Source organism: Felis catus, chromosome B1 (genome assembly GCF_018350175.1).
Source record: "Felis catus isolate Fca126 chromosome B1, F.catus_Fca126_mat1.0, whole genome shotgun sequence".
Lineage (NCBI taxonomy): Eukaryota > Metazoa > Chordata > Mammalia > Carnivora > Felidae > Felis > Felis catus.
Window position 1 is genome coordinate 138,792,941 of NC_058371.1, and position 16,731 is coordinate 138,809,671.

Consider the following 16,731-nt stretch of genomic DNA (forward strand, 5'->3'; position numbering starts at 1 on the left):
TTAATAAAGCAGTATCGACTCCGTCTCCTTCTCCAGAGGAGTGCAGATGTGCTGCTTTCTAACTCGGGCGTAGTTTCTCGCTGTAGCTGCACAGAGCGCTGACAGAGCGGTGACATTTCCAAGCCTCTGCTTCTGTGGCTGCTCATTTGTGTTGCATCTTTGCCATGCTGACTTCCAAATTGCAGTCTTGTTGTGATGCTTTTGACAGCTGTCCAAGGAGAACGACCAGAGAGAACAGCAGGTAACTCAGGCCACTTGTGCAAAATGCTTAGGTGTGACACCTGTGCCATCAAAGGGACAAGGAAGAATGAATCCAAGGCCAACTCATGGAGAGATCAGGGAAATCAGTCAATAGCTTTGCTTCCGGAAGCAAAGGGAATTTATTGCTTATCAAATAGTGATGGCCGCTGTGTTTCTATTTATGAACCAGATCGGAATGAGGAGTGGTGGGGGCTGTGCGGTGGTGAAGTTCCACTATGTAATTGCCGGTTCTCTGCCCTCTCTCAGGTCCTTGAGCAAAATGGGAAATGGTTCAGTGAAACCCAAACATTCTAAGCATCCAGATGGCCACTCCGGGAACCTCACCACCCATGCGCTGCGGAGCAAGGTGACAGAGCTGGAGAGGGAGCTGAGGAGGAAGGATGCTGAGATCCAGGAGCGGGAATACCATTTGAAGGAGCTGCGGGAACAGCTGTCGAAGCAGACCGTGGCCATTGCTGAGCTCACAGAGGAGCTCCAGAGCAAGTGCATCCAGCTGAACAAGCTTCAGGATGTGGTACATATGCAGGGAGGAAGTCCGCTTCAGGCCTCTCCAGATAAAGTGCCTCTTGAGGTCCACCGGAAGGCCTCGGGATTGGTCTCCCTCCATAGCCGGAGGGGAGCAAAAGCAGGGGTGTCCGCTGAACCCACCACCCGAACCTATGACCTCAATAAACCCCCTGAATTTTCTTTTGAGAAAGCAAGGGTCAGAAAGGACTCCAGGTAAGAAGTTCCCACATCCTTTTGACTCCAGTAGCTTTAAGATTATGAAAGACCAGGGTGATATTTTTTAGGCCACCTCAGTGGAAAAGAGATAATAACCCTTTCCGATTTGGGGATAGAGGGACTTCTAAACTTGGTTTGGTTTGGATAAGCAAAACTTTTCTTTAAATCAGGAATTGCGTGTTAGCCAGACTTTGGTTTGTGGTGCGTATAACTGAGGAGCTGCGTTTACGAAAGTCATTTCCATTATCTCGAAAACCCTAGGGGAGTGAAGAGGTAGTCTTAGGGAGTCTCCCCTTCTCTCTGTCTATAGGAGGGGATTTAAAGGGGTACACAAATCACAGTGAACTATGAATACGTATAGCAAAACCTGCTTGCTAGCACTTAGTCAGCCAGCGTCATGAAGAAGGAGTAAGTTGGATCCTCCAAGGAGGAGGAGTCCATTCATTCGTCTCACAGGTGAAGCTGAGTACTACCACCTGCCAGCCACTGTGTTAGATGCTAAGTGTATATTAGTGAGTAATAGGCACAGAGCCTTTCTCGGGGGGGGGGGGATAGACAGTATACACAAAAACAGGGAGATGCTGTGTAATTATTAATTGGGATACATGATAGGATGGAAAACAACAGGTTAGTGCGGGTGTCTGCGATTAGGGAGAGAGAAAATCAATGGAAAGTATTACCATCCAATTTTCTTTTCAACTTCTGTTCTTGAATATCTCTTAACTCTTCCTTCTCAACTGAGGACAGAATTGGGATTCTCATGGAGGCCTGGCTGAGGAGGTGACTTTTATCTGGGACCTGAAAGAGGGAAAAAAGCATAGAGGAGGTGGAAAGGGCATTTCAGAGAGAGGGAACAATGGAAAGTTAGAATTAAGTTTGAAAATAAAGATTTTTTACAAGAACTTAAGAAAGTTTATGATAGCGTTCTTGCACGTGTGTGTGCACACATGTATGTGTGCATGAGTGTGCGTGCATGTGTACATTTTCTAACTGAAGGTTGAATTTCTTAAACAGGAAAGATGAACTAGAAACATCCCAAGTTAGGGTCTCATTTCTGCATTATTTTTATTTTATCTTATTTTTTAATTTTTTTTAATCCTTATTTATTCTTGAGAGAGAGAGAGAGAGAGAGCGGGAAGCAACAGAGAGAGAAGGAGACACAGGATCCAAAGCAGGCTCCAGGCTCTGAACTGTCAGCACAAAGCCCTATGAGGGGCTTGAACTCATAATCAGTGAGTTCACGACCTGAGCCAAAGTCGAACGCTCAACCAACTGAGCCACCCAGGCGCCCCTGCATTATTTTTAAGTGAATGAATATTTATTAGATAAAATTAAATCTTGTGCCTTGATAATGTCTTGGCTGAGCCTGAATTTCTCTCAGAAAATGCAGTATTTGTGAATTTAAAACAAATTTTAACTTACTCATAAACATGAGTCATATAAATCAACGTAAAACATCCGACTTAAACAAATAAATGATTAGTTTTGACAACAGAATTACAAAGGGAGGTTTAATTCATCAATTTGTTGACAGTCACATAGTGAGTGATCAATAAATATTTGCTAGGGAAACAAGTCATGCTGGATTATTAATCATAATACTCTGTGGCTGAAAGAAATCTGATTAATGTTAGAGTTCAGAAGAATTTGTTGTAAGTCAACAGTTTTATTATTAGTTGGTTTAGAAAGGTCTTATCTATTCCCTTTGCAAAAGTAACATTTATTTTTAATGGTGTGATTTCAGAAATTATAAATGTTACAAACTTGTGCTTCAAAAATTGGATATCATCTAGTGTTCTCTGTTGATATAACAGATATAAGCATATATAGTAATATATATGATATTACACATTGTGCATTATATTGTATTATATTGCTATTTCTGTTTAAGCACAATATATTATTTATCCACAAAAATCTTTCAGATAGGGATGTTATTGTATATCTGAGAGAAGCATGAAAGAATTTGATAGTCAATCATCTGCTTTGACCTTCTCCCTACATACTCTACCAGGTTTCTCTTGAGCAAAAATCATGTTCAATTATTTTCTTCCAAAGACTTGCCCATCTTGAGACAGAACACCATTCTCCTAGTGTTAAGTGACTGAACAATCCAAGATAAACATGTTCCTTTGTGTTTCTTTATTAGCTCCATTATAACCAGGAAAAGAAAATCAGTAGTTAGGTACAATTTCTAGAAAAGAAAATCAGTAGTTAAGTACAACCACCTACCTTAGTGAGAGGGACAAGGGAGGGAAGATATTAGAGCTCTTGAATAAGCATTGGCAGTGATTCCCCTCGTCATAAAGGGAAGCCAGATGGGTACAAGTCTACGTTGTGGTCATGATGAAGAAATAGGCTAATGATTTTTAATGATTAAGTCCTGAAGAGATCAGACTAGATCATCCCTGCCCTCATATTCCACATATACTTTCATAGAGCCTTGTGCTTCTGAATTGAAAAATAGAATTTGGGAATCACTCTTTTTCATTGATTGGTTTGTGCCTCAGGTTCTACAAGTAATGCCGTGCTCACCGCAAGTGTAGCTGCCATCTGTCACCATACGATGCTATTACAATACCATTGACTGTATTCCCTATGCTGTACCTTTCATTCCTGTGACTTACACATTCCATAACTGGAAGCCTGTACTTCCCACTCTCCTTCACCCATCCCCCAGCCCCCTCCTTTCTGGCAACTAACTACCAGTTTGTTCTTTGTATTTGTGGGTCTTATTCAGTTTGTTTGTTTGTTCTGCTTTGTATTTTAGGTTCTACATATAACTGAAATTATACGATATTTATCTTCCTGTTGACTTATTTTACTTAGTACATACCCTCTAGTTTCCACCCATGTTATCACAAATGACAAAATCTCATTCTTTTTTATGGTTGATATTCCACTGCATACACACACACACACACACACACACACACACACACACACACCCCACATCTTCTTTATTCATTCATCTATTGATGGACACTTGGGTTGCTTCCAATCTTGGCTAATGTAAATAATGCTACAGTAAACATAAGGGTGTACATACCTTTTCAAATTAGTGTTTTCATTTCCTTTGGGTTAATACCCAGCAGTGCAATACTGGATTGTAGGGTATTTCTATTTTAATTGTTTGAGGAACCTCCGTACTGTTTTCCATAGTGGTTGCACTGATTTACATTCCCACGAACAGTGTCTGGGGGTTCCCTTTTCTCTGCATGCTCACTAACTCTTGTTATTTCTTGTCTTTTTGATAATAGCCATTCTGACTGGTATGAGGTGATATCTCATTTTGGTTTTGATTTATATTTCTCTGATGATTAGTGCTGTTGAGCATCTTTTCTTGTGTCTGTTAGCCATTTGCATATCTTCTTTGGAAATAGATTATGTGTTTTTGACTGGAACCCCTATCTTCTGAGATGGGGATTATGACCTAGAGAAGTTTGGGAAAACTATGTAGACAACACAGGACCTGTGTTCAGTTTTAGGGCAAGGCCACAGAAAATGAGAATGTGCCTGTCAGATTGAAGTGGGCACAATAGGGTCACTCTTAAACTGCACTGAACCAACAGTATACCATAGTCTTTTGTAGTGACTTGGCTTTGTACCTACTGACCATTTTTGAGCTTCTGAAGCATGCAATTATGTGGGCACATAGACTGTTTCTGTAACAGGTACTCAGCCTTATTGAAGTATCATAAATCATGATGAGTCAGAGCACTCCAGTATGTCAAATGCTCTGATCTCTGATTTAAATTTATTATGGTAAACAGCAGAGGATTTAGGGCTAGAAGAACCTTAGAGATTGTTTCACGCTACCCCTTTTCTTGGAGAAGGGGGGAAGCAGGTGCAGGAGAGTTGCCGAATATGCCAATGTAAGTGGCAGAACTAAGATTAGAATCCAAGATTCTTGACCTTGAAACCAGTTATTTTCATTTACAATCCTAGTACTTAGAACTCCCCACAAAAATCAAAGGCCTCAAGTCAGGCCAGTTTAGGTACCAGCCTGATTTATTTTGACATGCCACACTGCTTGGTGGGAAGAACAATGGTGCTTCCTGGCTTCTTCCAAGCATAGCTGAGCAGAACTTATCCATTGCATCAATTCACCACGTGCTGGCTCCTCAGAGCTAGGGCCTGTGTGAAGAGGTATACAGGGAATGGACTTGATCCACCTGATAGCATAGACTGTGGTATCCTTGGGGGGGGGGCATGAATGGGTTCCCAAATGAGTACAGTGCTTCTCAAGACTGAGAACTGAATGTCACTGGCAAAGGAGGGTGAGGAAGAGTTCACATAGCATTTCTGTCCATGTCTGACCTGTCGTGAGTACCAAGACAACCATGTATTCAGAGGTCAGGCCTTTCACTGAAATTGAATTTTCTGTTTATGTAGACATTGTTTAGCAAACTTCAGCATTGGCAGAGCAAAATTACAAGCTCATGCTGAATGTCTGGTGGAACACAGGCAAATTAATCAGAGACATCTGGCAAGTTGCTAGTATGACTGCCTTTCACTAAGAATGCAAAAACTATCATTTGAAACCATTGTTCTTCCCTGAAAAGGAAAGATAAAACAAAGACTTGCCATCTGACTTCAGACATTGACTCTAGTTTTAGGAAGGACAATTAGTTTCATTTGTCACTCCCATCCCAGGAGCAGAATAGGTAAAAGTGGAAAATGCTAGTGAGTCATCCATTTAAATAAGATCTACATCAAGGGATTGAGGAAGAGTATGGTTGTTATTATTTGCGTTTCCTTTGTAAAGCAGGGCTGAGTATTTGAATGTGCAGTATAGAAATGTAGCTCCTTTATTGGGCAGGAGTGTTTGTATGGAATGACTAAGAATAGTACTAATAATACCATTTTTATATCACTAATTATGTGCTGGGCACCATTCTGAATGCTTCACAAATACTGGATTATTTAATTCTCACAACAAACCTATACGATAGATATGATTATTTTCACCCTGTTCTATACATGAGGAAACTAGGACATGCAAAGTTTAATTACTTGCCCAAGATTACACAGCTTTTAATATCAGAACCAGTATTCAAAACCAGAACATCTGCTGTCTCAAGTCTGTTCTAACGACTCCTCTATACCACTTTTCCAAGATGAAAATTACATTTTAGTTGGGAAGCCTTGTAAAAATTCAAATATATAATTAGAAATAGATGCTTTTCTAATGCTTTTTTTTGTATGATTACAAACTGCTTCTGGCTATTGTTATTTCTCCCGGAAAATTATGCTTCCAGAAAGTGCTGCCCTGTTCTCAGTTCGCAGTAGAGGAAAATCTTGCTGCCTATGGGAGGGAAAGAAACTTTTTTTTTTACTTCCACGAAATAGCGACTTAGATGCTGCTTTTTCAGAAGTTCCATGTCTAGATTTCACATCAATAGATTATTGAATATTTTAAAGAACATATGTACAGACTTTTAGTAATCAGTTGGATAGTAAAAAAATTTGTGCATATGCTTATAAATACTATTGCCTTAACTTGAGTCTTCTGAAAAGCAGAAAATGAAACTCCCTATGTAAGGAAAGAAAGAAGAGAAAAGTCCCGTTGTGGGGTGAGCTGATAACAAGAAACTGTGGGTGATGGCAGCGGGGTGATGTGTCTGATGAAAGTTGTCAGAATGTTTGAAAACAGAGGTTCTGTTCTACAGAAATGGTGTGCATTTAGACACCCCAATCAGACCTACCTACTCAAGGATGAAGTAGGACAACCGTTACTGGTTAACTGCTAGATGTCTGTTGTTTTCTCAGTGTTATCTCATGGAGGTAGGACACTTGCCTAATGAGGTGAGTGTTGCTTTTCCATTGCGTCAAAGAAGATGAAATGAAAGTTCAGAGTCATTCAGCAATTTGCTCAAGGTCCTGGTGTTGGTAGTTCCTTGAACCAGGTTTTAAATCTGTGTCTGCCTGATGCCCAGTGTGTGTTCTCTACCACGATGTGCACAGCTCATACAGAAAGTGCAGCCTGCAGTGTCAATGGCTGCCCTTGGGGGTGTGTGTGGAGGGGAAGTGGGGGAGGGTGGTGCTGTTTAAAAAAAAAAAGGAGAGGTAAAGAGTGCAGGCAAGTTGAGGAACCTGCCTAGAATTAGGTGGCAGTTGCCTGGACGTCTTGGTGAAGTTAAGTAGGTTTTGGCAGACTTTCTGAGTCCTGGCCCCAGTCCCTCTCACTTCCTGCCTCTGACTTTCCTTCTTTCTGTCTAAGAGCCAAAGGCCCTGGGCTCCTTCTCACTGCGCACCCACACTCGGGCCCTCTCGCAGCTTCTGTGATGATCTTCTGCTTGGTTCATAGCCCCTCTTTGTTCCTTCTCACTTGATCCTCAAATCTGTCAGTCTGCCAGTTGCCAGGCTTTAGGAAAAATGTTTCCTTAAGCCTCAGAACACGCTGGGCACTCAAGGACTCATTGCTGCGAACGAACAGTCAAGAGTCCAAGTGCTTGTGTAAGTTCCCAGCTGACTCCAAGCCACCCCTCACCTTGTGGTCTACGTGCCTGAGAGTCCTAGCAGGTACTGTGATGTTCTTATACCACCCAAAGACCAGTAGCCTTGGCTCACAGCTATGTAACGTCCAAGATTTCCTTTAGTCCTCAGGTTAACACATTCAATTCAGCAAATATTTATTGAATATTGAATTTCTTAATCAGAGAAGCTCATTCTTGAATTTTGTTTTTCTTCCTCTTTTGCTTCCCTTTTGTGTATGTCTTTCTGTCTCCTCTCTCCCATTTCTTTCATGTATACTTTTATAAATTTTTTTAATGTTTATTTATTTTTGAGATAGAGATCATGAGCAAGGAATGGGCAGAGAGAGAGGGAGACACAGAATCTGAAGCAGCTCTGAGCTGTCAGCACAGAGCCTGACATAGGGCCTGAACCCATGAACCGTGAGATCATGACCTGAGCTGAAGCCGAATGCTTAACCGACTGAGCCACCCAAGTGCCCTTCATGTAGACTTTTATTTTGTTCCCTCCAAATTTTCCTCCATTCTTAGTATGAGAGTAGTCAGTGGCCACCAGTACCAATCTCAAGTAGCCATCACACGCCAGGCACACTGCACTATGACTGAAGTTAGAATTAACCTCATTTATTTTCACAGTAAACCTGCCACCTAAGTATCATTGTCTGCAGCTTAGCAGGCATAAGTAACTAGCCCATGGCCACCATTAGTAGTGTAAAGCTGTTTAGCCTCACCTCGTTGTCAGGACATCTGCTACTTAATTAGAGCCACTCTGAAACCTATACTCATTTTATTTTGCTTGCTATCATATTAATTTATACAATATTTGTAGTAGTTTGTGGGACTGCTTGGCTACAAATAAGTTCCTCCAGATGAATTTAACAGTGCTCGCCCTGAACCACTGTCCTGAAAGCCTGAGCAGTAGCCTCCAGCGCCCCTCATTTACATCTTCAAAGTGCCTTCTAACTCGGTTTTTTCTTAGAGACATTGCATGCCTTTCTGGACACTACCCATTTCCTTGCTAGATTCACAGGAAGAGTGTAGTAGAAATAGTAGAGTCAAGAAAACAGTGAATTTTTTTTTTTTTTTTTTTTTTTTTTTATCCTCGGGGCTTGTTGGATCAGAGGGAAGCATTGCCATTGACCTTTGCCTCCTAATGAGCAGTGCAGCTTCCAGAGGAGCCTCCCTTTTCTTTCTGGAAGCCTGAGCAGCTCTGCTCCTGTCACCTTGTTTTTCTAGGGTTTGAATTGCAATAGAATTCTCAGGAAAGGGAAACTATGTGAAGCCCAGGATGAAGCTTTTCAGTTTTTAGACTGTTTTTGGAAGTACCTTCTCTGTGAAGATACATTTCTTGTATTTATCTTTTGATTAAAACTGTTTCCTTTTCTTAAAATCTCATTTTAAAATTATTTGTCTCCTCCCCTCCTTGACTCTCCTTTGAATTATTTTTTAGTTATAGACATTTTAGTGCAGTCTTGTTTGACAGGATTTTTGTTTGTTTGTTTGTTTTTATTTTGTTTTGTTTTGAGACGTATAGCCAGGAATGGACAGAGGATATTATGTATATAATTCATAGTAAAATGTGAGTGATCAAGAACTCTCAATTTCCATTCAGTCCTTCCAGGAGTAGATGTTTGTCATGTCAAATTAATTTTAATTGGTAAATTTCAGGCAGCAGTTTTTATCATCTTTTTGGGGTTTATAGATCAAGCTCTGGGAAATATGAAAGAAAGAAAGATCTGTAGCTTTGAGTTCCCTTTTTCTAGACTGGATGAGGAAAAGGGGGGTAAAAAGTGAATAGGTAATAGAAACTAGGGAAACCAAGGTATATTAGTTTTCTACTGCTGTGTGATAACCTACCACAAACCTGGCAGCTTAAAACAACACATGTTTATTTGTGTCTCAGAGTTTCCATGGGTCAGACATTTAGGCACAGCAATTAGGTCATCTGCTCAGGGTTTCACAAGACTGTAGTCAAAGAGTCAGCTGGCTGTGTCCCTTTCTAGAGCTTTCTAGTGGAAGAAGCCCTCCTCCAAGCTCACATGACTGTTGGCAGAATTCAGTTCCTTGTGGTTGTAGGACTGAGGTCCCCATTTTCTTGCTGGCTGTCACCAGAGGCTTCTCTCAGCTCCTAGTGGCTGCCCAGAGTTCCTAGCCATATTCTTTTCCCCAAGCCCATTCACAGCGTGGCATACTTCTTCAGGGGAAGTTGGAGAATCTCTTTACAGTTGACTAAGATGAAATCTTATGTTACACATATGGGCTGACCCTCCCATCACTGTTGCCATATAATGTTGGCAAGGAGCAAATCACTGGTTCCATATCACTCAGGGTTGAGGATTATACAAGGCTTGACACCAGGGGGTGGAGATCATGGGGCCATCTTAGAATTCTGCATACTACACTAGGCCCTTGTGTTTCCCTGCTGTGAGATTCTCTGGCCAAGAATGTTGGCCATGCTGGGTATGTAAAGCTATGTATAAAAAGTCCAGAGTCTTGTACATGTGTGTTCCTAGCAGCATGTTGTGAGCTATTTATAGCAGCCAAAATGTGGAGACAACCCAAATGTCCACTGATGGAGGAATGGATAAACAAAATTCCTTCTTGTTTTATGCTACAACATGAATGAACCTTGAAGACGTTATGCAAAGTGAGTAAGTCAGACCCAAAAAGACAAATATTGTATTAATCCACTTCTATGGCATACCTAGAGTAATCAAATTTGTAGAGACATAAAATAGAGTTGGAAGTTGCCAGGGGCTGGGAAGAGCAGAGAATGGGAGTTATTGTCTCATGGGTACAGAGTTTTAGTTTCGGAAGATGAGAAATTCTAGGGTGGTGATGAATGGTGATGATCATTGCAAAACAATGAGAATATACTTAATGCCACTGCACTTTGCCCTTGAAATGGTTAAAATGGTACAGTTTATATAATGTATATTTTGCCACAGTTAAAACAAAAGTCCAGAGTCTTGGGGCTGACTTGACAGCATTGCCCCAGTGGCCTGGCTAGGGATGTGTTTCAGGTTCTGTATGGTTTCCTGGGAGAAGGGACAGGGGAGTAATGATTTTCTCATTTCTGTATTTATTTGTAATATTGCGGCAGAGAATAAGATATGGAAAAGTCCTGTGACAAACGTTAATTGATTATTGTTAATTAATCAATCATTGTTAATTATTTGATAGTAAATGATTCATTGCACAATGAACCTTCAATGGAGTCGTGTTCCCAGTGCAGTGGGAATAGAGGGAAAAGACAGTTTCAAGCTCCCTTGCATCTTCTTGTTTACAGCTGTAATTCTTAACCTTAAGTGCACATTGTGATCACCTGGGGAGTGGTAAAAAATACTGATGCTTGAGGTTCAACCACCAGGGAGTCCTATTAAATTGGTTTGAGGTGAGCGCCCTGGGTATTAGGATCTGTAAAATCTCCCCAGATGGTCGTAATGTGCAGTGACAATTGGGAGCCAGTATTTGTTATAGGAACAGGCCTCCCTGCAGCTGACTCCTGAAATGTTCAGTTTGATGATTTAAGAGCAATACTCATTACAGACTTTTAAGGGAACTATTTACCATTTCTACCTAATTACCATGCAGCACAATGATGATTATGCATATCATTGAGTGTGTCAGATTAACTTCCTTGTAAATTTTAGTTGTTTTCAACATTTCGTTATTAACCTCTGTTGGCTGATGCTCATGGGAATAGGATCATCTGCACACATTTAAGAAAGGGAGAGAGAAATCTTTGTTGTGAGCATGAAGTAACAGTGAACATGATTAGATTACAACCGTATTTAATTTCATGGGCAATAGGGTAAGAAAGTTGACCGGAGAGTCATGCCCATTTTCTGATTACACATGGAATGACCTCATCTTTCACATGCTAGTTTCTCAAATAATAAACTTGTGCACTTATTTTTGTTGTTGGTTTATTACTCAAAAGATATTTGGAAGAAGGAATTAAAGAGATGCTTCTATGCTTATTATCTGTGTCTTGTTTGGTAAGGTACTGACATTTCTTGTCTCCATCCTTGTCTCTGTACCCATAATTTTTAAACTAGGAGAAAGAAATTTTTTAAATGTATATTTATTTTTGAGAGAGAGAGAGAAAAGGAGAGAGCGAGAGAGCGTGCACAAGCGGGGGGGGGGGGGGGCAGAGAGAGAGAGAGGGAGACCGAGAATCCGAAGCGGGCTCTGCACCATCAGCATGGAGCCTGATCCAAGGCTTGAACTTCAGGAACCTTGAGACCGTGACCTGAGCCAAAGTCGGATGCTCAGCCGACTGAGCCACCCAAGGAGGAAGAATTGGAATGTGCTTTAGCTTTCTTAATCTTGTTGAGTTCCTGCTGTTTGCCAGGTGCACTTATAGGTTTAGATAAATAAGAGGATGGTCAAGAAAGCATAGTCACAGCATCGGAGATTGCAGTCTCTTTGGGGAAACTAAAATGTACTGCAGTCTTGTGTGGTTCGTATTCTAAGAGGTGGGTGTACAAAGAAAGGAGGGAAGGTACTATGCCTCGTGGGATCGGGGAAAGTTTCATGGACAAGAGGATCTTGAGATGGGTTTGAATGGAGGAATGGCTGGCAGGGAGACAAGGGGCTTGGCCCATTTGGGGACCTGCGAGTAGTTCAGTGGGCCAAGGGTGCTCTGAGCATGGGGAGGCCGAACAGGAGGACCGCCAGCAGTTTGACCGACATTGTGTAGGGTCTCCCTTAAATAAAGGCAGTCTTCAGTATAGTTTTTAGGGCTGTTTTGACTCGAAGGTTTTTATATTGCTGGTAACTTGCTGACTTATAAGAGTAATAGCTGTCCCTTAGGTAATATATTTTATGTGTAGGGCGCTGTTCTTAGAGGTTTACATTGTGAACACGTTAAACTGTCATGGAAATCCTATGCCCTGTGGACTGTGTTTATTATCATTTTACAGCTGAGAAAACTGGAGATTAAATGACTTGCCCAGGGTTCTACAGTTCATAAGGGGCAGAATTAGGAATCAAACCCTGGCATTACAGCTTCAGATCTAGTGCCCTTGATAAATATGCTTTACAATATGCTTTCTATTTGTATATGTAATTAAGCTATGAAACACCACATGGGTTGTATGGCCTCAGCTTCTATGCTCACAAGAAATTCTTGAGAGATGACAGAGAAGGCAGAGGCCACTGGCCCCTGCTTTGCACTGAGCCTTATGCAAAGAAGGTTGCAGGGTTACGTGCTATGACCCAACAAAAGCAAACAGTGGGAACAGAGGCCTCTAATATTCAGGACCAGGGAAAGAAGATGGAGCACCCTATATACCAAGAACTGTTGGTGGACTTTGACAAGTTAAACTTCCCGAAGCAGCTTAGAGAACAGAAATGTATTGCTTCCAAGAATGTCGGTTATGAAAGTGGGGGATGTAAAAGGATTACAGGAAAGATCACCAATGCTGCCGCCAATGTGCACGAACTGGAGATCCAGCCCTGCTGGAGGAACTTTGAACTGAACTGAGCCTCTTTGTTTCTCCCTGGTTTCTTTTCCCATTCCACTCTTGCCCTCCAAAAATGTGCCATGAGTACTGCCATTACCAGCTTCTACTGCTGCCATTTTTAAAGTATTTACTGGCAGCTTATCTTAGTTAGTGTGCATGATATTCCTAAAAAGTAGATCTGATTACCATGCTCTGTTCATGGAGGACAAGTGGGAAATTTGGAAAGGTTCAGTGACTTGTCCCAGGTTATACAGCTAGGATGTGGCAGAGCAGAGATTCGAACCTAGGATTATATATTTAATGTTTTATTTTTAGTTTTAGTTTTGAGACAGAGAGAGACAGCACGAGTGAGGGAGGGGCTGAGAGAGAGACACACATACAGAATCCAAAGCAGGCTCCAGGCTCTCAGCTGTCAGCACAAAGCCTGATGCGGGGCTCGAACCCACAAACTGTGAGTTCATGACCTGAGCTGAAGTTGGAAGCCCAACCGACTGAGCCACCAAGGCGCCCCAAAGCCATATATTTTTTTAATATTTTATTTTTTAAGGGGTGCCTGCGTAGCTCAGTCGGTTAAGCGTCTGACTCTTGGTTTCAGCTCAGGTCATGATCTCATGGTTTCATGGGTTCGAGCCCCGCTTCGGGCTCTGTGCTGATTGGCGTTCTCTCTCTCCCTCTATCTCTCTGCCCCTCTCCTGCTCATGCTGTCTCTGTCTCTCTCAAAAGTAAATAAACAAACCCTAAATTTTTTTTTGCTGTTTTTTAAAGTTAACTTTTCAGTGAAGTACACAGATCATGAAGTGAACAAGCACAAGTAACCAACAAACAGATCAGGTAATAGAACATTCCCAGCACCACAGCCCCTCTTTCTCCCTTCTACTCTATACCCATTAAGTACCCCAAAGGCAGCCATTGTCTGTACTAGTATTATTATAGGTAACTTTTTGCCTATTTTTGAATTGTATTTTAATGGATTTAAAGAGTATGTACTCTACAGAATCTAGCTTGTTTGGTTTACATAGCTAGATTCATTTATGTTAATGTATGTAGCCGTAATTCATTAATTATACCACAGTTTATCAATTCTACTATTGTTGGGCATTTGGTTAATTTTGGTATTTAGCAATTTTGAGTGTGACTTCCATGAACATTTTTGCATGTCTCTCTCTCTGTATATGTTTACCTATATCTATATCTCTCTATATATACACATTATGTCATGTATATATATGATTTATGATGGGTATACATCTAGGAGTGGAATTTCTGGGTAGTACAAGGTGTCTAAGTTCACATTTAATATAGATTGTCAAGCAATTTTCCCAAGTGGTTGAACAAATATATACTCCCACCAGTAACCTATGAGTATTAAGTTACTCTGCATCCTCAATGGCATTTAGCATTGTCAGTCTTTTTCATTTTAGCCATTCTGGTGGGTATGTTGTGGTATCTTGCTATGGTTTGGGTTATCTTTTCCTTGATAATTAACAAGGGAGGGGCGTCTGGGTGACTCAGTGGGTTGAGTATCCAATTTCGGTTCAGGTCATGATCTCATGGTTCCTGAATTTGAGCCCCACATCCACCTGACAGTGTTAAGCCTGTGTGGGATTCTTTCTCTCTCTCTGACCCTACACCACTTGTGCTCTCTTTCTCAAAATAAGTAAAGGAAAACACACACACACACACACACACACACACAAACAAACAAGGGTGAGCCCTTTTTAGAAGTATGTATTTTCCATTGATGTCTGTTTTTCCCCATAGCTCTGCAGTATAACTGTTGTCTTAAATTAGGTATCTATGGGGGCACCTGGGTGGCTCAGTCGGTTAAGCATCCGACTTTGGCTCGGGTCATGATCTCACGGCTTGTGAGTTCAAGCCCCACATCGGGCTCTGTGCTGACAGCTCAGAGCCTGGAGCCTGCTTCAGATTCTGTGTCTCCCTCTCCCTCTGCCCCTCCCTGCTTGTTCTCTGTCTCTCTGCCTCTCAAAGATAAGTAAACATTGAAAAAAATTAAAAAAAAATAAATTAAGTATCTATGTATGTGTAGCTGGGTTTTTTTGACTTTCAATTCTGTTCCCAAGGTCTTTATTGTACATTCTGGTGCCAAGAGTATCTTCTCTTAATAATTTTGATTTATAATAATTCTTGGTACCCATTATTTTAAGTCTGCCAACTTTGTTGTCCTTCAGTGTTGTAATGGCTATTCTTCGACCTTTTATGACTAAGAATTTTAGAATCAGCTTGTTAATTTTCATACATTTTTTTTTCAGAATGTCAATTGGGATTTAGTAGACCTTGATCAATTTTAGTAAAATTGATACCATTAAAAAATTGAGTCTTCTCATCCACATCTATGATATATGCTTCCATTTGTTTCTTTTTCATTTCTCTCAATATTTTGTACTTCTCTGGGGGGGTCTCACACACTTTTGTTACATGCAACCCTGTATAGTTGATTTTTTTATCTTGTTAAAATGATGTAATTTTTAAACTTTCATTTTTAATTATTTGATGCTGGGATATAGAAATATAATTGAATTGTTTGGAGAGCTTGTATCCAGTGAGATTGTTGAAATAACTTGTTAATTTTGATAGTTTACTTGTACATCCTTTTGAATCTCTCACTTATGCAACGTGTCTTTAGAAGGAATGGCAATTTTATTTCTTTTCCTATGCTTACATCTTTTATATTTTTCTTTTTTTTTTCTTTGTAATTATTTTTCCCACTCACCTTATTAAATTTGCTCAGACTTCTGGTTCAGGGTCAAATTGAAACAGCCCATTTCTGATATCTGGAGGGAAACTTTCAGTATTTTACCGTGTGAGATAATGATTTCTGTTTTTTGTTTTGTTTTGTAGATAATGTTTTATAATTTTGTAGGTAATGTTCAGATTAAGGACATTCCATTCTAGCCTATTCCTAATTTGCTAAGGGCTTTTTTAAAATTTAGAAACCGGGTGGCCTGGCAGGCTCAGTCAGAGGAGCATGTGACACTTGATCTTGGGGTCATGAGTTTGAGCCCCACATGGGGCGTAGAGATTACTTAAATAAAACTTAAAAAAATACAATTTAGAAATCATATATAGGTGTTTAATTTTATCAAATACTTTTTCTGCATCCAATAATATTTTGCAGTTTTCTAATCCTTTATTCTTTTTGTGTGGTTAATTACATCAGTTAATTTTCAGTGTGATTTAGAATACTTACTTTACATACTTGTTTTGTTTTCTGACTTTGCACTTACCATCATTAGGGATATTCGCCTTTAATTTTTCTTTCTTGTGATGTGGGTTTTGTTCTCAGGCTATTCTCATACTATAAAGTAAATTGGGAAAAATTATTCTTTTTTATTTTCTGGAAAAGATTATATAAGATTAATGTTATTTTTCCTTAAGTGTCTGGAAAACTTAGTGGTAGTGTCATCTGGGTCTAGAATTCCTTTTGTGAGATATTTTTGTCTTTTATTTAATTTTTTAATTGCTAATTTTTACTTCTTCTTGTGTCAGATATGGTTTGTTGCATTTTTCTTGGAAGTTTTTCATTTCATCTAAATTTTCAAGAATTGGTTACACTATCCATTCATTTTTTTCATATCTATAATATCTATAGGGATGTCTCCCTTCTTATATTTGATATTGATAATTATATGTTAATATATATGTTTATATGTTAAATTATATGTTATTTATATGTTAAATTATATGTTAATATTAATAATTATCAACACAAATTGTATGTGTTGGTTCTCTTTATTGTACTTTTTTTTCTGTTTTACTATTTTCTGCTTCCATTTCATTGT

General features: G+C 40.0%; 1 protein-coding gene across 3 annotated transcripts in view; it reads left to right on the plus strand.

Annotated features, from left to right (window-relative positions):
* Positions 1-16,731, plus strand: part of PRKG2 (protein kinase cGMP-dependent 2) — a 105,069-nt gene that overhangs the window by 9,820 nt on the left and 78,518 nt on the right. For all 3 annotated transcript variants that reach the window (XM_023252999.2, XM_023252998.2, XM_023253000.2), the window contains exon 2: positions 508-981. In XM_023252999.2, coding sequence (XP_023108767.1) covers positions 521-981 — 461 coding nt within the window. In that variant the 5' untranslated portion in view covers positions 508-520. The remainder of the gene's footprint in view (positions 1-507; positions 982-16,731) is intronic.